The 22,639-nt window shown below is 52.2% G+C and overlaps 1 protein-coding gene across 6 annotated transcripts in view; it reads right to left on the bottom strand.

Moving 5' to 3' along the window:
• The window catches only part of MVB12B (multivesicular body subunit 12B), a 470,401-nt gene that overhangs the window by 15,579 nt on the left and 432,183 nt on the right, over window positions 1-22,639 (bottom strand). For all 6 annotated transcript variants that reach the window (XM_079928057.1, XM_079928058.1, XM_079928059.1 and 3 more), the window contains 2 exons: window positions 13,970-14,025; window positions 11,373-11,432 (listed from right to left, as the gene is read on the bottom strand). In XM_079928057.1, coding sequence (XP_079784183.1) covers window positions 11,373-11,432; window positions 13,970-14,025 — 116 coding nt within the window. The remainder of the gene's footprint in view (window positions 1-11,372; window positions 11,433-13,969; window positions 14,026-22,639) is intronic.

Raw genomic sequence — 22,639 nt, 5'->3', positions numbered from 1 at the left:
TGAAATACCCCCAAGCTGGGGAGATGCCTTGTTCATCCCCTCACTTGCTGAGAGCCCACAGCTGGGCCTGGAGGTCAGGGCTCCTGGACTACAGCCCATGAGCCCTGTGGTCACTAATAAGGGAACAGGAGGGGTAGGAGCTGCCGTGTCCCAAGCCAGGGTCGGGGACAGAATCCTCACGCCCAGTGAAGCTGGTACTGCTGTCCTTCCCACGTGAGCACAGCGGGGCTCAGAGAGGGGAGAAGCCTGACCGAGGCCACCGGGGTCGGGAAGCAGGAGGGTCCCACAACAAGCCCACAGCGGGGTCGGTGCGACCCTCGCGGGAAGCCTCTTCTGTGTTTCCCTTCTGGCTTTCCTGCTGGGCTGCTCAGCTCTGACCCGAGAGCAGCAACCCCAGAGTCAGAGACCCTGAGCCCCACCCAGCCCCCCTGCTCAGCCTCACCCTAAATGAGGGGCTGAACAAGGACCCCTCGCGACCCACCTGCTCCAGGAGCAGGCACCACGTCTGTATGGGCACGGGGCACGGCTGCCGGATGAATGCATGGACCACGTGCCGATTCAGGCCGTACCTCTTTTGACTCCGGGGCACCCAGGTCATTCTCATCAACGCTCATCAGCACCCCGTCCCCCTTTCCTGCTCTAAGCCGGGGACTCCCGGGGGGGGGATGGTGACACCCACCAGCACCCTACACAGCCTGCTGCCCTGGGCTCAGTGCCGCGAGAGCCCCCCCACTCTCAGGGCACCCTCAGCTCAGGAGCACCTCCACCTAGGAACCGACAGAGCATCAAAGAGCGGTGAAGTGACTCCTACGTCTCCACCTGGGCGGAGCCCCAGCCCCTGCTCTGGGAGTGAGGCGTCAAAGGTTTCTGCACAGACCTTTCCCCACACATGGCTTCTCAGATCTCCCCTCCCTCTTCCTGTCAAACACCACACCTCTGTGCCTTTTCGAATGCTACTCCCTCTGGGACGTTCGTCCTCCTCCAGGGAGGATTAATCACTAGCTTCCAGGGCCCCACATCACTTTCCATCTCCTCCTTAAGTGCAGGGTCAGGATGGGGCCTCAGACATTTCTGTAGCTTCAGAGGCTGGTAGAGGCTGTGGCCCAGAATAGATGAATGAATGAATGAATGAATGAATGAATGATGGATGGTACAGGCTGTGGGGAGGGGGGAGGTGAATGGGTGGATGAATGAGTGGATGGAGACACAGGTGGGTGGATGGACGGGTGGATGGATAGGTGAGTGAAGGGACAGATCAGGCTCTGGGGACAGCTCAATGCAAAGGAGAGAAGACAGCTAGCCTAGGGACTCAGTTCTCAGGTAGGGGGCAGGTCATTCTGGTCTTCAGTCTTTGGAAGCAGCAGTGCGGGCTGTGGGTCCTCTGAATTCCCACAGCCTCTGAGCGTGATGGTGTGATGGCCCCTAGTCCGTGGTGTTTAACTCATGGAGGCAAAGTGCCGACCCCAGGGCTTGTCCCCATCACCCCTGTGAATCGTGAAATTATGAGTCGACATGTGATCTGTGTTTGTATCTCCATGCACAGACATGGGCAAGCTGGAGGTTCACACACTAGTGGCCTGTGTGGTGTTTAAAATAGTTATAAACATTGAAAGTTGAAGAGACTTTGCATAAAATGCCAGCATTTTCCAGATTTTATAAAACAAATAGGGGGCTATGGCGATTTTGGACCTTCATTCTTGCACCCCAACCCTTAGCCTCACACAGGTGAATGAAGGCTGCTTCCTTTAGAGAGAGGCGTGCTTTCCAGTTTGCCGCAGTCCCCACCATTCCCTACGAACTGCCCAACCAGAGTGTCAACTGCCATTTTATCCCTGTGAGTGCATTTTGTGTGGGCACATGGGGACAAAGTAAGCAAGAAAGTGAAATATTTCTGCACCCATGACTCTTAAAAGTAGAAAGATGAAAGACAGAGAAGGCCATGCATTTTAAGGAAAATGGGGGAAAGCACATTCTGTGGTGGCACTAGGACTGCTGCGTGATTAATAACAAGCTGACTTCTCCTGGCCCCTCCCAGGCTGCAAGGCTGGGGGCCCAGGGGGTACCTGCGGGTCCAGCCATTGGTGTCGGCATGGGGCTCTGGGCAGGGCTGGGGGCTGACGGACGCCTTTGTGGCTGAATAAACGCCGGTTCTGTTGGCAAAGAGCCATGGGGGCTCACCCCTCAGTGAGTCAGCGTGTCAGAGTTCAGCTGAATGTCACCTAAAAATGGATATTTGTATTTTCCCCCTCCTAGGTTATTTGTGGAAAATATTTAAAACAATGCCGCTTTCTGGCACTGATTTCTGAGTGGAAAAGGAGAAGCCATGGATGACTCTGGGAACGTGCCCTACCCATTCTTTATCTTTATGGTAATTTTTTTACCTACATGCTGGGCAACCTTCTAAGAGTTCAACTGGCGGGGGGGGGGGGCGGTATTACTTTCAAACTTGGGGGATGAGAGTTGCCAAAAGGACAGAAAATGACAGAAAAATCCTTTTATGATAGACGTCAAAAGACGGAATATTCATCTTGACCTCAGTTCTGCATGACCCAGGTATACAACTCATGACAGTATCCAGGGTAGGTAATTCTGTCCACCAAACATCGCTCCCTCATTTATATGATGAACGCCCTGGGCCGCTGCAGGAAGCGACCTGGTGACCTGGGTGGCGGCTGCTGCTTGGCGACACCACTGCCGACAGAACCAGAGAGGGTGGGGGGGGAGGGGGAACGCAGACTCTCAGAATTAGGAACTCTATTACTATAATCTACCGTATTAATATTCCTGCAGAGAAAAAATATGATCATCTCAATGGATGATTAGAAGACATTTATCAAAAGCTACCATCTAGGGCTTCCCTGGTGGCGCAGTGGTTGAGAATCAATGCAGGGGACACGGGTTCGAGCCCTGGTCTGGGAGGATCCCACATGCCGCGGAGCAACTAGGCCCATGAGCCACACCTACTGAGCCTGCGCGTCTGGAGCTTGTGCTCTGCAACAAGAGAGGCCATGACAGTGAGAGGCCCGCGCACCGCGATGAAGAGTGGTCCCCGCTCGCCGCAACTAGAGAAAGCCCTCACACAGAAACGAAGACCCAACACAGCCAAAAATAAATAAAGAAAGAAAAGGTATTATGAAAATAATTTAAAAAAAAAGCTACCATCTAATCCTGATAAAAACATTTAGGAAAACAGAAATAGATGGCTAATTCTTTAACATGATAATAAAAAAAAAGATATGTCTATATGCAGCAAGCCAAAATGCAGCATTATGGGTGAGTATAGAACTAGAAACTTCCGTCCAGACAAGGCGGCCCAGTGACCTCACCAAGCTGGCCGCGGTGCCAGGTGAGGCACAGGAAGAGGGACAGGAGGAGGCAGTGTTGGTATTTGCAGACGACATAAACTCCGGCCTGCGAAACTGAAGAAAAGCAACTGAAAAACCGTCAGAAACAATAGAAGTCAGTGGGAGAGCCAGCCCACAAAATGATGCAAAAGTCAACAGCTCTTTGATACATAAATGACAGAAAATATAATGGAAGAAAAGATCCTGTTCATGAGAGCCACGAAAACATCAAACACCTAGGAATAACCTACAAAGAAGGGTGCAGGCTCTCCACAAAGAACGCCCTTCCACTCTGCTGAGCGACAGAAACAAAGACCCGGGTGCAGGCTTTTCACCAATCGTTCCTCTATTAATCTATATGCTCAGTGCAGTCACAATAAACATCTAGAATGGAGAGTTTCTCCCCCTGAAAAGATTCTCAAGTTCAGCTGGAAGAATAATCATGTGAATATAATTAGAAAAATTGAGGTGGGGCAGACAGGAGAACTAACCTTATATTAAAGTTGATTATAAAGCTATCAGATTCAAAGCAGTGTGGCAATCATAAAAAGAACAGAGATGAACAGAGTCAAGAACAGAGTCCATTGATTCACTTACAGATGGAACTGTCCGATAAGAGTAATACTGAAAACTCACTGAAGAAAGTAAACACTGTTGTGAAAACTGGCTAACACTTTAGGATAAAATAAAGCTGGATCTAGATCTTACCTTCTAATAAACTTCAGATGGATTCAGTAGTTGAAAAGTATTTAATATTTTATATATATTAAATACTTGTGTTTTATATATATTAAAACACAAAGGGTATGAAAAAATATGGGCGAATATTTTTATAATCTTCTAAGTAGGACATGAAATCAAAAATAAAACCTCAAAACAAAGACAAAATTGCCCATGAAAAAATTAAAAACCATTGTATAGCAGAACACATCTTTAACAAGGTGAAAAGCCACTGGTTGAATGTGTGTGTGTGTTTGAACACAGGACAGAAAGGAGGTTGTTGCAAAGAACATAAAGAACTCAAAAATGAACGAAAGAAGCTAAATAAGCCAATAGAAAAAACTGGGCAAAGGGCACAAACAGAAGAGATTCACAAAAGAAATACAAACGGCCAATAAACATATGAAAAGATGTTCACCTTTAAATACCAGTGATGCTCAGCTATAGTGAGGACGTGGGAAACAGGTACCCGCTCACACACCACAGATGGGGGAGGGGAAGTTTAAATGGGCACACTCTTTTTGGAAGGCAAAATGGTAATACCATGCATTCTTCTAAGAAACACCCAGGGAGCAAAGACACACGTACAAGGAAATACATTGCACCGGTGTAATAGCAAATAATTGGAAACAACTCAAAAGTAAATCAATAGTGGATTGCTTAAATAAATTATGACAGTCATAAAAGGGAACCATATGTAGTCATTAAAAAGAATGAGGTAGGTTTGTGTGAAACGACATGGAAGGTTGTGCAAGATACACCGGTCTGTGCGAAAGCAAGATACAGAATATTATGTCCAGTGTTGAACTCCTGTGATCTTTGTTTGACACGTGTGTGTGTATGTGTGTCTCTCCCAGGAGTGGACCACGGGGGACTCTCACCTTTGAAATGTTTCTGTAATGTGTGCATTTTAATAAACACGCACAACCTTTGCACTTGGAAAGAAAACACTAAATATTAAAAAATCGATTCTGAACAGCAGGGTAGCTGCTTAAGATGACAAACTGCCCATGATGTCTGCCACAATTTATGGGGAGAGAACTGATCTCATCTGTGGCATCAAACAGTGGTTCCCAAGCTGTGGTCAGACTCCTGAAGAGTCCAAGAAGTGGAGGTCCCCAGGCTACTTCCCACATTTCAAAAGAAGCCTAACACTTCTTTTATGCGTTTGGAATGGCTGTCCATTAAACTAATTCATTAGGTGCCTTTGTTTTTGGCTGAAATTATCTCAACTCAGTGTGACAGCTCTGTAAAAATTTGGTGGCAGCTCTATGTCTTTGAACAATATAAAAAAGGGGAGCGGAACAATATATAAGAAGGGTTAACTTCTATTTAATTAACTTTTATTTAATAAATGAAGTAGGCAAATTTCTTTCCCAAAACATATCAGCTTCCTGACTGAAAAAGAAAGAAGAAAAGATTCTGGGTGTTGAAAAATACTAAGTCTCACAGATAGAAAACACCTTATTTCCTGCTGCAGTTTAAGACCTGACCACTAGATGGTGCAAAGAGATCACACATTTTGCAACATCTCCCTCTACAAAATTCTTAACGTTAATAAGCACAATGAAAGCTTTCCAAAAGTAGAAAGAATGAACAATTGTGCTGGGATATGAACATTTTGCTTTTATAAAATTGGACTCTGCCATTTCATTACTGATACAAAAATCTTCTGCCTCACTTTCTTCCTGCATATGCAGATCCCAAATCCAGTCTAATCTCATATATTGCAAGGGCTTGCAGAAGTCCATGCAAAGTGGATGTACAGAAGTTGGATTCAAAAATTCTTTTTACTTCGCGATGCCAAATGTGTTTCCATTAATTTCACCTCAATGCCGTGACGTAAATGCTAGTGGAATCTGCCCCAAGCTAAATAAGCAATAAGCCCTATTTTTCAATACACAAACACATAAAGATGTCAGCTCAAACTGTTTACTAATTAACACTTAAAAAGACACAAATTAGATATGCGTGGCTAAGAGCAATTATAATCAAGACGAATTTCTCCAGTCATTTGGGAACTGAAAAAAATGCCTAATTGCTGGAACCAATGTTTTAAAAACTGAAATCACGCCAGTTAGCAAATATGTTCATTTAAAGAACATTCCACGTGACTACACTCTTGAGGATTGACTACAAACATAAGAACAAGGAAAATATTTAGGTATAAAATTAAAATTTTAAGCTCCTTTAGATTTATAATTTCTTCATTAAATATGTCTGCAAACAGCAGCCCATAAAAACCTGTAGCAATTAAGTGGTTAAATGAACTGCCTCCCTTGTCAGTTTTAAAGGAGTGATTAATATCAGATCCTCCCTTTACTAATTAGACTCTCCCTTGTCTTTCAGCCTTAAAGCCTAGTGAAAATGGAGGCTGTTTGCTCCACCAGGAAGTGTGGTGGGCTAATGGCGCTCCCTTGCCACGGTTTTGAGTGTGGTGCCCACCGAAGGGAGGGTGAGCACTGTGGTTTTCCATGGAGGGTCGGCAGCAGGTGGGGAAAGGGCTTTGTGTGCGGGTCTGGAAGGCACTCTGGATGCCGCTTCAATCACAGGAATTGTCGGCTCCTATTTTTAGAGGCTTGCAGTGTTATGCACAAGGCATGGAATCTACAGTCCAGGCCACCTCTCCTGGCCACCACTCGTGAGACAAGGGACAGGGCAGTCTGTGCGGGAGGCGAGGCTGGGGATGGACGGGCCACGGGGGACGGTGGGGTAGTGGGCGGGGAGGGAGGATACACAGGCTGCAGGAAAGGTAACCGAGACACAGGAATTATTTTAGAAGCTGCTGCCCAAACTGAGGAGCTGGGGAGCTCTCACCCTGGCTGCGATGGGGCGTCCATCAGATGGAGAAACAGGGTGACTGCTTACAAGGGAAATAAAGAGCGGCTGAGACAGAGAAAATTTATATGCCCATCTTCTCACTCCCGGAGAAGATGCTTCATCACGGGGTCGGCTGCGAAATTACACTTTTCCCGACTCTTGAACAGAGAGAACCTTTTGTTTGGGCAACAGGGAGGACAATAAGGGCTTCACTGGGACACAGCCCTCCGGGGTCACGGCCACCCTCCTGCAGAGCCAGACGGCTGCTCCCCGGGGCAAGGGGGCCAGGTCAGGGCCAGAAAGCACTCCCCCCCCCACCGCCGCCTCTGCTGCCGACAGCTGCCACTGGCTGCTCCCTGGTCGCCTCCCAGGGCAGAGGGGAGGTAAGCAAACACACACTCTCCTGCCTCGGGGTAATGTACACGGCAAAGCCCCTACTCTGAGCCTCGGAAGGTCACAGACGGCAGGAGATGTGGCTGCTAAAGGGCGGGGTCGGGCCGCAAGGAGGCTGGGCTCAGCGCTGGGGACCAGGAGAGGGACAGCTTCACAGCGGGAATTGGTTTACAACCTTGGCTTTTCCGCTTCAACAGCCCACGCCACCTGAGCGTGTCTGAAGAATTTTTTCCCCCATATCTGCCGGATGGCATGGGCACTGATTTTTATCATGACCTTCCTTGGGGGCCTTTCATGAAACGTAACCAGGTGCTGCGTCCACCACGACTGCCGGGGCCTCCCGTCAGTGCCACAGCGGCAGCCTTGGGACCAGCACTCCGGCCAGGGTGGGCTCCCTGGGCCTGCACGCCAACCTGAGGAGGGGGAGGCCAGGGGACTTGCCCCAGGGTCCAGCCTAGGTGGCAGATTTGGCATGCTACCCTGGGGGGCTCGACTCGAAAACCGTGTCCCTCCACTATGCTGTGTTGCCTCCATTGTCTACACTGTCCACAAACGTCCCTGCAGACACCCGGTACCTACACACCCACGCGGCGGGCGGCTCCGGCCCACACGGCCAGCGAGCCTCGTCCCACCTTCCTGCTGGAGAGCTGAGTGGCGCGCTCTTGCTTAAGCTCGTCAGATTCTCGTGTTGGCGGGCTGGAGGCACACTGTCACCCACTGCGGGGAGGCGACACCTCATCTCTTTGCATCTGTTACTCAGTTCACGGCGGGTCCGCGCTCTGGTGATGAGGGCCGCTGGGGACAGCACTCCTGGGCTGGCTGTCGGTGATCCCTCGGGTCCCTAATCGCCAAGCTCAAGGCTGATGGGGTGATGGGGCTTGTTCAGGGGGTGACCTGTCCCCGAGGCTAAATGGTGGTGACAGGGCGCACGCAGGCTGAAATTCAGAAGCATCCCCCAGGCAGGGCAGGGGGAGTAACGTTCAAGTTGGCAGGAGAGCGGGCCCGCGCCAGTCCTGGACGGGAGGCAGCATGACGCCTTTGGGGCGAGCACTCCCACTTCCTCTATAGCTGCGGTCACCCAAGCCCAGGTTTCTGCTGTGAGCTGGGGTGACACCACGTCTCCCAGGGGGCACGGACGGATAAGGGAGGGGAGCGCCTGCCCCAGACAAAGCAGCCCCCACTGACGCTGGGCTCTCCCCGCTGCTTGGGAATCCCAGGCGAGATCCAAGGGGGTGTCTGGGATGGGCAACGGGACAGCGCAGGTCACGGTCAGTCCTGAAGTCTCCCGCCTTCTTGGGGGAGGGCACTTGGCTTGACAGTGTAAATGTGGGGAAAGCAAACCCCCAGTGGAGCACCCCTGCCCCAAGACCCCTCCCCAGGCACACCCCCCCGCCCCCACCAGGGCAGCCAGACTGGGAATGGAAAGGGGCAAAATCATCCTGACTAGGGGGACCCCCAGCTACTCAGGGCCAACCCAGAGAGCCCGAGTGTGAGGCCAGGGGGCTGTGGGCAAAGCTTCTCCTTGGCCTCCAACCCTCGGAGCTGTGCTGAGTTCAGCGGCTAAAAGGGGAAAGTTCCAGTTTATTTACAGAGAAAGTCCTCTGACCTTGTTGCAGGAGGAGGAGCCCGTTCACCAAAGTGTGTAGATGTCAATACACTAATCACCATTAAATGCACGTGGATGGCTGGTGGAAATAACTTTTAAATCCTCAGAGTAAATAAGAGTCTCCACGGCACCCTCGACTTCAGTGGTATCTGTGATGGTTTTACGCCCTATTTAGTGTTTCTAACCTCTCCCCGTTCCCCTGTATTTTCTTTAACTCTAATTTCTTTCAACAGAGAACACAGACGTGTGTTTTTAACTCATCACTGAAAACAAGGAAGCAAGCCCAAGCTTGGTCAAGGGGCTGTCTCTCCTCCGCCACCAGCAAGAGGGCAGCTGGCCGGGCTGCAACAGGACAGACTTACACCGACTCTCCCCGCTTCCTGTGGACCAGGGGAACAGTAGTGACAATGACCATGACCATGACAGCAGCCGCTGATAACTAACTGGGCAGTAGCCACAGCAGGTGCTGTTCTAAGCCACTTCCGTGACTGTCTTGGTCAAACCCATAAATGCTACAGGGCACTTTTATTACTATCCTGATCTGACAGAAAAGGAAACTGAGGCTCAGAAAGGTTAAGTGGAGGAACTGAGGAGTCTGCCCCACCAGGCTCTGTTCAGAGCACCTGACATCAAGACGACGCATTCACACCAAACACATTTTTGGCCCTTTCGTGGGGAAGAGAATTAAGAGAACTTACGATGGTTTCCACCACATGTACTGGCTCTACACTGGGCTCTCTCCTATTTCACCCCGTCCTGGTAACCTGAAGGCCCGGCCGGGGTCAGAACCCAGGTCGACGGGCCTCCCAGGTACCACTGTCCCCATCAGCCCCAACAGTAGGACAGGGAGCAACAGACTTAACGTCATAATGGAGCGGATTTGGAGTATGACACGCTAGGCCTCAATCTTGTCTTGGGTATTATTATTATTTCACCTCTCAGTCTCAATTTCTGCCCCATGAAATGGGGAGGAACAATGCCACCTGGTCAACTTGGGGTGAGAATCGGTGATGACGGAGGTAAAGCCCAGGCCCAGAGCGGAGCATGTAGCAGGTGCTTCAGTGAACGGGGCTCTGGTTACAGCCCAGGAGGATGGGCGGGGAGAGAAGGGGCGACATTCACAGCTGCCCAGTCTCTGGCACTCACCACCTACCCCACCTACCCAGGGTGATGAGCAACTGCTGTCTGCAGTGCTTCACACATCTATCCATTTAGTGTTCGTGAGACAGGATCTACTGTTATCCTGGCTTTAAGCGGAGAGGGGGCGTGACCACCCGACCCCCACGCGCGCCCCTTAAGGTCTGTGTGAACTTGTCTGTCCTGAAAGGTCACAGGCCACGCATGGCCCTGCTTCACCGCCTGCAGCCAGAGCAGGTCCCGGCAAAGGCATTCCACATAGGCTCGCTGGTGCCACCCTGTGCGGGACGGGACCCCAAGCAAAGGCAGTCTGTAAGCGGACAGCCGCCTCAATTTTGAGCAAGGTTGACCTGGGGCTCCATGCACATGTATATTTCTGGTGTGGTAGCCAGACATTCTTTTTCCTAAGTTTACCCCCACCCCCCAAAATCTATAGATGACAGTCACGTTGGTTTTTATGATTTACTGAAAATCAAAGACAAAAGGGGACTTTTTTGTCTTGTTTTTGCTATGACAGGTTTAGAAATTTGTTGTACTACATTGATTCCATTTTCCTGGATTTCAGCCATCTTTCAATAATGCAACCTGCTTCTGCAAGCTGGGTACACAACAGAAAACCCAGAGGAACTGAGAATATTGAAATGGTTCTACCATTTCCATCTTTGAGACAAATGTGCCTCTCAGAGGAGAGCTGGCTGCAAGCATGTGACCGCTTAACAACCGTCTACATGTGAAAGACGACACGCACGCTAACGCTGTCTTATGGAAGTGGGGAGACCACCGGCAGATCTGACCTCTAGCTTGATTCCATTATCTCAACTCTCTTTCTTCGGAGTTGTCACATGTGCTCCAATCCTGGGTTTCTTTCTTTTTTATTAGGAAAACATCCAAACTCTTTCGAAACAGGCTGCCAAGTGGGGTCTGGCTATCAAGCACAACGGAACGTACCGTCATCCTTCCTCTAAATCACCAAGAGCCTCTGACATTTCCCCAAACTCCTACTGGTGGCAAATGATAAAACAGAAGGAGGAAAAGCCAACTCTGCACACACACCCCAACCTCTACCTTCGTTACGCCATGACATTCTAAACAAAATGAAGCAGAACTGATTGTTCTGTGCATCTTGTAAAACCTTCTGTCTTATTACTTTAAGTAATATACACATTAAAAGTGAGTTTCTTTTTCTCAGAAATAAACTTGAATGAAATGAAAGTATTTTTCTCAGAGGGTCACCCCACACCTAGGTCCCTCCTGTTTCTGGAACACAAACCCTAATGGGGATGGGAGACCCTGGGTCGAGTGAGTGATGACCCAGGCCCCCCCACCTGTCCCACTCTGGGAAGCTTGCTTACCTCTTTTTCAATTTCTGCCAGAGATTTGATGGTGATTCCCAAGAGATCAAAGGGCTGCATCTGAAAATACAGATCAAGTCATCCTTTTAAACGGCTGGAAAAATGCTTCTTCACATTTGCTCTTATTCACAATTGTGACACTTCAAACCCCCTTGTGATCTGGCATTTTCTCCACTCCTTTTCCATGGAAACCATCAATGTGACTATAGTGACCAGTAGCAGGAGCAGACGCAGAAAACCTGGCCGTCACCGGGGTCCCTTCTGGTGGGGACCCCGGCCTAGGCACCTGTCTACAGCAGCCGGGGGGCGGGTCACGGCTCTCCTGAAAGACCATGACTGTCACCAATAACTTCTGCCTCTTGTCTCTCCCTGCCCACAGGAAAAGCCGGTGTGCTCTTTCTGCAGCCGTGGGGATGGAGGCGCCCACGGCTTCCCCACGCTGCCCTGACATCCGCGTCTGTGTGCTGGAACGGGTCTAAGGAACTCCACGAGGCAGGCAGCCAATCTTCTGCCTGGGACTCTTGGCATCAGAGAAGGAGCTGGAGGGAATTCCGGGTCTTTGAAAATGCAAGGTAAATGAAGTAACTGCCCATCAACTGTCGTTTAAGAAGTCAGTGGTGGTGGAAAATGGTAACACTGCATTTTAATGGGTATTTCTGTAACTTCATAGAGATGGGGACCTTTCTTGAAAAACGCTGGCTTTTCCAGACAGCATGAAAAATCAAATGCACATGGTAACAAGAGTCAGCTGGAGGCCCAGAGAAGCCTGGGCTGAAATAATGCACGGTGAGGGGTGGAGGGAACCTGGTCTCTGAGGTCCCTGGTCCGAGTCCCCTCGGGGATCATCAGTGGTCTGTATTCCCGAGGGGCACCAGCCCAGCCTTCTGCAGCCCAGGCCAGCAGCTGGCAGCCGGGGATGAACAGGTGAAACCTGAGAATCTCTGACAAAACCCTGGGGCCTTCACAGTTCTGAACTGCAGCCCAGAGGCGGGGGATTTCCTGGGAGGGGTGGTAGAAAGAGGCCGGCTCTGAGCCCAAGGACCTGGATTCTAACTGGGCTCAGTGCCCCTTCGTGATGCAGCAGCGGCAGGTTAATCACTCGAGCATTTCCTCTCCGGTTACAAAGCATTGCGGGAGGCCCTGCCGGCTGGGCTGCTGAGATTAAACACAGAAGCGCAGGGAAGCGCTTGCACTGGGCTTGGCCCGAATCCGCCTGCCTGAGCACTTGCTGAGTCGGCAGAGCCCGATCTTGGGACAGGGCCACCGAATTAGGCGCTCAGCTCCTGGGGCTGCTCTGCCAGTAGCCACAAAACAGTTTGGCTTTCTCCTGCTGCCAGCCCGAGTGGTGCGAGAGCGGGGCTGCCTGCCTGAGCGGCCCGGGATCCAGCAGAGGTCCAGCTGCTGTATCATTAGGCTCTAACTGCCCCACTAAACTTTCCTGATTGGAGCCGGTGTGCAGGACAGAACAGCCTCTCCAAGGGAGTGGGTGGGAGAGGCGCCAGCATCTCCATGGCAACGCGGCCAAGTGGAGTCAGCTGAAGTTACTCATGCTCCGTAGGTCAAGTCACGAGCGTTTTTCAAGATTAAGCTGCTTACCAGAAGGGTTCAGAGAAGGCCTATTATATTTCATGAAAATGGAAACTCCAGTGCAGGTCAAATCGCGAGCTGGGTGGTTTTAAGCTGGGTCCAAGAAAAACACTGAAGGATTCTTTAGCTGGTGCCCAACTAGGGCCTTCATGTTTATCAGCTACTCAAAGCAAACTTCTGCAGAAAGGATTTTAAAAAGCCCAGAAAGCAGTCTACTGAGCCAGCATGGACCAGGCCTGCACAGCTGAGGGAGGGCCACTGCCACACTGGGGGGAAGGCACCACCGGAGAGAGGGCACAGGGGTGCCAGGCGGGGCCCGCAAAGCTGTGCGTGCTGGGTGCCTCTCACGATCTGGGTTCTGGCCCTCGGACCCAGCTAGCTCACTCAATCCCTCTGTCACTAAAGATGGCTCAAGGGCCCAGCCTGGCCTCAGTTGCCTCAAGTGTATCATGGGGTCCGTGCTAGCCTGCAGTGGGCGGGAGACCCACAGCTGCAGGGCACCCTGCACTAGCAGGCCCAGCCCTGCCACTCCGATGCCTGCGATTTAGAGCAGAGAACGTGGTCATCACGGAATGCGGCAATGACAATGGGGAAGTGAGGCAGCTTTCTTTCTGCTAGACATTGACTTTGTTAAATAAAAAATAACAGAAATTAGTAAGGTGAGCTTGGAAAGCAAGAACACTTACAGCCGGTGCAGTTCAGTACAATTTACCATCACATTTGAATCAAAAAGCCTTCGCTGCATCTGCGTCTGAGTGTGTCTGCTAGTCTGCCTCCCTCCCTCCCCACCCTCATCCCTTCTTTCACTTCTCAAGCACCCACTACAGGCAGCATTAGCTGAAGGGGCCCAGGGAGGAACACAACCCACTTCCGGCTCTCAGGCAGCCCTGCTGTAGGCTGCAGGGCTGAGCTTCCAGGGGCGGGGAGAACACGAGGACAGCAGTGATTCGGGCAGGGGCAGGGGAAGGGGAGTGGGGCAGAAGGGAAGGGCGATCGTGCTTAAAACTTACACTTTCTGGAACACAAGAAAACTTCTCTGAAATCATAAATGGCACACCATCCATTGCTGCAAAAGAAGAAAAAAAGAGAGGAAATGGCATTGCAGACACCACTAATGTTCAGCACCTTGAGATACTCAGACAGTACAGGCCGGTCAGGGCTGGAGCCGGCCGACACGTGCACAGGTGAGTGGGGCCGAGGGCAATGGGTGCCCAGGTACCATTCCTGCTCCTGGGAAGGACACACACCTGGTGAGCGAGGCAGACGCACTGCCGAAGTGCAGACGAGCTGTGAGAGCAGGGAAGGGTCCAGAGCCCACCCGGGGTCCAGCCTGTAAGCGGTGGGAGCCACCGAAGGGCTGGTGGCAGGACAGAGGCGCACGAGGGCTGAGGGGAGAAGGCCGGGCTGGGCGAGGAGGTGGGCAGTAAGCGTGCTCTTGAGATGTCCTTCCAGCTGAGCCTGATCACAGCCAGGCTGTCAGGCTCCCGGGAAAGGTCCAGGTTGGAGGAAGGAGTGGTTCTGGAGTCAGACAGCTGGGTTTGGACCCTGGCCACGGCTTTGGGTGTTGGGGGTCCGCCTGCCGATGCAGGGGACACGGGTTCGTGCCCCGGTCCGGGAAGACGCCACATGCCGCGGAGCGGCTGGGCCCGTGAGCCATGGCCGCTGAGCCTGCGCGTCCGGAGCCTGTGCTCCGCGACGGGAGGGGCCACAGCAGTGGGAGGCCCGCGTACCGCAAAAAAAACAAAAAAAACGGCGCAGCCTGCGGAGGAGTAGGTGTGAGCGGGCTGTGTGTGAGACTCCGCCCCCGGCGCCCAGGTGCTCGGCAGGCGGGGCTGCGCGGCCACCATCGCCGGCTCCTGGTCCGCTTTCCTGGGCTGAATCGCGGCTCCCCCGTCTCCTCAGTGTTAACAGGACACAGAAGGGGCGGGAATGGGTCCTCAGCAAAGGAAAACGGGGCGGGGGTGTGTGTTCAGCGGTTCCTTTCCCACAGCCCCGCGCCCACCCAGTCCCCAGGTCATCGCTGTCAAATCACGGCCGGGAGCTGCCTCCCCGAGCGCGCCCTCTCCCGGGAGGGGCGGAATAATGACGTCAGTGTGGAAACCTCGGCACACGGAGGAGCAGGTCGCACTGGACCGAGTGTGACACCGGTACCCCGCAGCGTGAAGTCCAGGCAGCCGCGGGCCGTGGGGCGGGCGGAGGCTTCTCCTGGGGCCCGGTTTCAGGTCTGAGCAGAGGCCAAACCCGGCCTCCCTGGTCCCAGCCACTGGCGTGGCGTGGAGCGTCACTCCAAGGGCAGTGGCTTTCTGGTAAATTGTGGTCACAGGAAGAAACGGAGTGATGAGTTCCCTGGGAGGCGATCATCTCTGCCTCCCCCGACATCTAAGATGGGGCCCTCTCTGGTACACAAGTGGTGGACAATTTTTTTTCAGTCCTAAGAAATAAGAGTCACAGAAGCAGAAAGAAGAAAAGGAAATAAGAGAAAGAAAAGAAATCTGGGACAAAGCCTCTCTGATCAGTAAGACAAGCCACATGTCTCATTTTAAGCTACATTCACAATTTCTGGGAAGATAAACATGGAACCTTCTCTGGTAAGTTTGAGGAAAAGGCAATAGCACAGTTGGCCGCAGCTGCTGCACTGGAAACCTCCTCCTTTCCTGGGAAGCCTGCTTGGCCACGGGGCTCCGACAGAGACGTCTGTGGTCAGAGACCTCGCATCACGGAGGCCCTGCGACCTGCCCTCACTGCCTGGAAGAGGCCCAGCTAAGCACTGGGGACAGTGTGCCAGCTCCCCAGAAAGGCAGGGGAAAGCCCACAGTGACCTTAACACAGTACAGCACACACGCAAATACACTAATGAAGTCTGAGCACCTTTGCTCACTTACAGCTGCGAAAACCCATCCCTGAACAGATGATCCCTGAAAGGCCACGACGCCTTCTAGAAAGAACAGGACCAGGCCCACCCAGGACCCAAGGAGAGGCCAAGCTCCCTTTCCAGAAGTTGCCACCGTGCACTCAACGTGGCTGGGAGTCAAGGCTCACCCCATGCGGCACTCTGACCCCAGCCCCCTTTCAAAGGCCACAGAGGCAGGACAGCATGCAGCACCGACAGCATTTTGGATCACTCACAGGTTGGGGGTCAGAGCCCACACAGGCGCCAAGCAGTGACTCCAGTCTTTGGCCCTTCCATGAGGTATACATGAAATTTCTGAGAGCAAACCTGCTTCTTCCACACCAGGGCCTTTCACGGTTTTGACAACATTACCAGTCCCTCCCCAAGTGTCTAGCTGGCCCTTCTACCAGCTCCTTCCCATCAGACCGACGGGCCAGGAGGTGGGCTTGTGTGCAAACAGCCCCATCAGACCCATCATGGTCTTTTCGAAGCCACTCTTTCCTTGGCCATCCCCCTCACCGTCAAGGCACCGCCCCCATCCTGGCCACCCCAAGTCAGACGCTAGAAGCCACAGCCTACTTTACCTCTTCTTCAGATTCTCAAAGCCCCCTGTTGTCACCTGCCCTGGCCCTGTCACTCTCTGCTCTCTGCACACATGTCTGCACACACACACCGCTTTCCCAGCTTCTCTCTGCCCAGGAGACAGACGGCAGGGCCCAGGGCAGAGCTCCCTTCCTGCGCTCGGGAAGCAATCCGACCCAGCGCTGGAGAGCGGTTTCCAGCGAGCGCATCTTTGGCCATGTCGCTACGCGGAGAACCCCGCTCGTTCATTCACTAGGCTTTCTGCCTTTGGTGTTTAAAGACCTCCTTAGTGTCTGGGGGTTTCTGGTAAGATATGGTGAAGATCTCCGTTCTCCCTGGTGACAGCTGTTTCCATCCAAACGTCAACACATGTTCAGACAACTGGTGTTCTGACAAGGTGGGAAGTAAGTGACCTGCAAAGGCCCGACTACCCCGGGAAATGAGAGACCTGGGGAGCACTGGGCGAAACTGAGGAAGGCTAGTGACCCCTGCCCAGCATGAGGCTGGCAGTCAAGCCTGCACACAAAGGGAAGAGACGGGAGGATTTCCAAGGCGGGGTGCTTACGGCCCCTCCGCACAGGATGCCCCTCCCCTTCACCCTACGTCCACCCACCGCCATCCCTCTGGGATCCGCTCAGAGGGGCCCCCTGGGTGCCTAGCCAGGGCCGCATCTCCTCTCCCGGCTGAGGGTCCTGGCCATCCGCGTGTGAGTCACCTCTGCATTCCTGTCCCAGCACAGGGGGTTCCTGGGGTGCTCAGCACCCCCCATAATGGGGCTCCAGCCTGGGGACATTTGGAGAGAACAAAGGGAAGACGCCTTCCCGAGCCTGTCTGCGAAGCAAGAGGCAGCAGGGAGGGTGGCCCTCCGGACTGTGGGGCTGATGCCCTCCTGACAGGGTTTAGCAGCAGAGGAGACGGTGTGGAGATCCACTCGGACCTAATCCGACCTCAAGGGGAGCTGGGAAGGGAGAGAGATGTGAACTTGGGGATAAGTTACCACTTTATCTTAGAGCTCAGGACAGAAAGACGGGCACAGCCGGATGCTCCCTGTATTCTAGACAGCAGGCTTTAACAATCTTGGAAGAAAAGAGAGTCCATAGGCTCCCAGGGGCTGAAGCTCCTGAATGGGAGCCGGCTCAAGAGCAACAGTCGCCATGGTGACACGCCCCGCGTCCCTGGGAAGGGGAGCCAGAGTCCCCAGGAGCCAATGAGAGTCTGCGAAACAGATGATATGCCAACCAAGTTCCACTTATTTAAAAAATCTAATATGGCCAAGATTATGGTAGGCTGAGAAGAACACGGATTTCAGCAAAGCACTTGACAAGTTTCCCATGTTACCCATATGGACAAGATGGAGAAATACAGCTGGACAATGTTAAGGGCAGGAGAATCCATAACTGGCTGGACTAGACGTTCAAGAAGCTGATTAATAAATGGATGTTGACCTCAAGTGACCTCTCTGGAGGGTGCCCAGGGCACTATCAATTACTCTAATGAAGACACGCAGAGTGGGCTTATCCACTATGTGGCTGATGAGGACAGTCTACAAACTGGATAACAGAAGACCAATAAAGATCTCAAAAAGCTGGAGTCACGGGCTCAATTTAACAGATGGAATTTACTAAAGGTCAGTGCTAAGTCCTGTACTTTAAGTCCAAAACACCAACTGCGTTAGATGGAATGAAAGAGATGTTCATGCTGGAATAACAGCAGAAGACATGAAAAAAGACTGGTCTGTAGTTGAACAAGTCAACAGCGTGACTTGACTGTTTAGAAAGGGGGAGGGATGGCACTGTAAGGGACAGTGCAGCAGTCCTGGTGCCAGGCTGAGGGAGCTGCCACCTTGGTCTGCTCTGGGCTCAAGGGAGGGGTTCAGTGCTGGGATCGCACTCTCAGAGGGTCGTCCTGGGCAGCCTGCCAGATGGTGAGGGACCTGAAGCCAGCCCACAGGAGGGAAGGGGAGGAAGCCATCAGACCTGCTGCTCCAGGAAGGCCTGATCCCATCCACTTTTGTTCATCGTTGCACCCCACCTGGCACCCGAGAGCCCAGCGCCGTGCCCGGCACACGGGAAGTGCAGCAAGATGGGGTTTGGTCCAGATACGAGAGGCCTTGAAGGTGAATGTGGTCAAATGTCTGCACATGTTCTCAGAGCTGTCACAGGAAGAGGGGCTAGAGAGACGGGGCACGATTCAGAGGGGGGGACCCTGCCCTCCTCGGGGAAAGGCAGAAGGCAGGACCAGCAGAACCGGCTGACAAAGGTCCAGGTGGCCGGCCGCCGGGAGGGATTTTCTGTGTTGGTAGAAAGCTGATCTGTGGGACTGCTAAATCCCCTTCTAATCCCACGACATCCATTTGTCTTCTCCTTATCTGGGCCGCCTTTCCATATCTTAAGGTATCTAGAGGTTTGCCAAACATAATTCTTAAAATCAATGGCACACATTTTTCATGCCTTCCAAAAGAAGTTCACAGATCGTCTCCACCCGGGCTCCTTGTGGGGAGCCATGTTTACTTCCTTCCTTCCTTGTTTCCCGAGCTGAGGTCAGCGTTTCGTCCTCACCGTGATCCTCCTTCTAGCCTTCAGCCTGCTGCAGAGTCCTACTCGGACTGACGTGCAGTGGAGGGGCTGGAGGGAGAGCCGTGACGAGGGGGCAGCTCTCATGGAGCCACTGCTCAGGGGGTACATGTGCGCCCCCCAACCGGCCCTCCCAGTCAGCCTGGGGTTCTACAGGGTTCTCACACGGACACGGCCTGACCGATCCACGGTCACAACCCAGAAGCAGGACACAGGAGTCTGTCCTTTCCTCACTGGCGCCAAAGGCGGCATTCCCGGGACCCAGAGCAGTCTGCTCTCCAGGCTCCTCGGCTCCCTTAAACCTTGGCTGGAACAGAACTTCTCCCCTAGCCCAGCTCTAGGCTAGAAAGAGAGAAAAGGAAAGGAAACCACATTTACTGACCACATACTAGAGAGCGAATGGGCATCAAATAACGTAACCCTCAAAGTGATCACGTGCAGGTTACACTTAAGGAAACTGAGGCTGCAGGAGTTACGTAGCTTGATGGGGCCAGGATTCAAGTCCAGAGCTGTGGGTGTGGCGCTGCCATGGGTGTGGCAGGGAGGAGGGGTCTGAACTCCAGGGGGCAGCACGTGTGGCGAGAGGCAGTCTCACCTCTCTGAGCCTTGGCCGCCCTGCCTGCAAAGCAGGGACAACACAGCCAGCTGTCCTAGGAGGTACTGTGAGGGCTGGAAGGGGCCCACAGCCAACGTGGGCTTCTGCTACAGTCCACAGCCCCGTGCCGGGCAGGCTCCCTTTCGGGACCAGGACGGTGCTTTCTTCACCGTCTTCCTTTCTCTTCCTTTTTCTATTTTATTTTTTGGTGGCAGTTTTAACAAAACGCTGATCCTCTGCACGGAGCGAGCGGCGCAGGGCAGATGAAAGCGAGGATGTGCCGTGGGCTCCGTGGCGCAATTAGCATTCTCCTAAACAAACGAGCTTCAGCAGAGCTGTAATTAAGCAGGCCTGTAATTAAGTATATGCCCTTTATCATAACGATCATGCTGGAAAATGGCATGATGTATGGAGCTCTGTTATTAATGCTGTAATCCCAAACCGAAGTGCGAGTACATAGAAATCAGCGTGTCAGGCCTGTCACCGGCGTGTTTGTAAAATACATTAAAGAGAAAAGCCGGGAAACAATGAGCTCATTCAACTGTTCTTTTCACAATCAGGCTCTACAAGTCAAGAGGATTGTGAATGCTTACAGAATCTGCAACGTTTCAACAAATACAGCTCTAATCTGCTACTGTATTAATACCACCCCCTATTCTAAAGAAGGAAAGGAGGAAGGGGGTGATTTTTTTTTTTTTTCCCCCAACTGACCGGGATACCTGCCTTTGCTTTCCTAGGGGAAGAAGTCCAATTTGCGTGCCGTATCTGTTTGGACATAAAATTGGATTTCGGCTTTTGCGCAGACGGCTCTGCCATGAACCTCTAGGAACTCTGCCTGGCAAGGGGACAGGGTCACAGCTCCTGCGTACGGGAGCTACTGTGTAACTGTACTTGCCGGGGCAATCCCTCAGAGCCCTCCCTTGATTCTCCCCTCCAAACGCACACCCGTGGACTTCTGAGGGCTCAGCACAAACCCACCGCTGACCAGCTCCCAAAGGCACCGGGCCGGGAGCAGCACATCTCCTTGGTCAGGCCTGCCGATTCCTTCCTCAACGAGGAAATGCTCCGATCGACACATGCATTAATTTCAACGCACTTGATAAAGAGATTCGTAAAGTCATGCGGTAAAAAATGTAAACTTTTTAAAAAGACTCCATTACTAGCATCTCAATTGTTGTCTGCTTACAGTTGCCAAGTGGTGTTAAGTGAGCTTGGTCACGGTTCCTCAGAAGTTCTTGCAGAGATGAGGGTGAAGAACGTGGCCTGCTGGCAGGCAGTCATTTTCAGAATAAAATTGAATGCAGTTGGAGTGGTAGGAGACCTTTAATTCTGTGGGCCTGCTTGGGGTTCAGAGCTGTACATAATCAGTAACCTGGCCCTTTCTTCTCCCCATTTCCTGCGGCCTTTCAAAGGTTCTTTACAATTTGTGATGGGAAAAGTGCCAGCAACTCTAGATCTCAAGGCCACTTCTCAAAACTCATTTGTAAACCAAAAACACCAAGCCGGTTCGGCTTTCCTGGTGATTTCACTTTGGGGATATTCCTTGGAAGACATCTGTAGACGCCCCAGAGCTGTCTGCTAGGTGACATTCCAATTGAGTTGACACAAGGCCAACAACTTCCTTCTAGATCCCCAAAGTGATTTGTTTTGCCACGTGATTCATAAGCCAAAAGGAGTGATTCATCAGCCACGGCGAGAGCCTCCCGAGTCCCACGCGTGAGGTGGCTCCGAGGAAGGCAAGAGGGGCCTCACGCGCGTGAGCACCCTGGGGCCTGGGCAAGTCACTCAGCCTCCGCGTCTGCCTGTCCTCGGTGAAGGCGGACAGCCGCTCCGCGGCATGGCCGACGGGAGGAAACCAGAAGGGGCCAGGGGCACACCAAGCAGCCCACTGCTTCTTCCGAGGAGCGAATTCAGGTCAGGCCCTCTGCCCCATCTCTGATTTAGGACAAGCGTTCAATCTCTCTGTGCCTGATGCTTTGACCGCAGAAGGAAGGAAATCATACCTGGATTGCTGTGAAGTTTAAATGAGATAAAAGCCTAAGGCTCAGCAGGTCATGGAAGCAACCTAAATGCCCATCGACAGACGATTGGATAAAGAAGATGTGGTGCCCATATACAAAGGAATATCGCTCAGCCATAAAAAGGGACGAAACTGGGACATTGTTGAGACGTGGATGGACCTAGAGACTGTTATACAGAGTGAAGTAAGTCAGAAAGAGAAAAACAAATATCGTGTATTAATGCATATATGTGGAATCTAGAAAAATGGTACAGATGAACCGGTTTGCAAGGCAGAAATAGAGACACAGATGTAGAGAACAAACGCATGGACACCAAGGGGGGAAAGTGGGGGTGGGATGAACTGCGAGATTGGGATTGACATATATACACTAATATGCATAAAATAGATAAGTAATAAGAACCTGCTGTATAAAAAATAAATAAAATTTTTTAAAAAAGCATAAGGCTCAGGTACAAACTAACTGCTCAGTAACTGTCATCATCACGGCACTAGAGGAAAAGCCCTTTCTCTTCTCCCTGCTTTTACATACAAACACAAGCGCATCCACATTAAATTACGTAACCCGCGGCTGTAACTCCTGATCCAAAGGCTCTTGGAGGTGTGGAAGCGAAGCCTACCCAGGAGGGCTTCCCTTGGTGTCCGGACCATGGCTCTCCTGGCATCTGCCTTCCCTTGAGCTGTCACAGGTCGAGCTCAACGGCAGAAGCAGGGCCCAAGCTGGGCCCAGGTGCTAAATGTCCCCTGGAAAAGAGCCCCCAAAGCAAAGAGAAGAAAACTGCCCCCGGGCATCAGGAGGCTAGTTCACCAGGTTAGTCAGAAACACCGTAATCTTCAAATAAAGGCGCCTTCACACCATAAACGAATATTCTCTGAGGTTCTATTTCGCATGGGTAATTAGGAAGCCTTCCCCCGCATTTCTCTGGCCACCGCCCCCCCCCAGGCCTCCAAAACACCGAGCACCTGACAGTAACTGTCACGTTAGCCCTGCAGCCTGCTTCACCCTTCCACGTCCCCACA

The sequence above is a fragment of the Stenella coeruleoalba genome (assembly GCF_951394435.1).
Source record: "Stenella coeruleoalba genome assembly, chromosome: 7".
NCBI lineage: Eukaryota > Metazoa > Chordata > Mammalia > Artiodactyla > Delphinidae > Stenella > Stenella coeruleoalba.
Note: the sequence above shows the minus strand (reverse complement) of the source record. Positions and strands in the feature narration are given on the sequence as shown.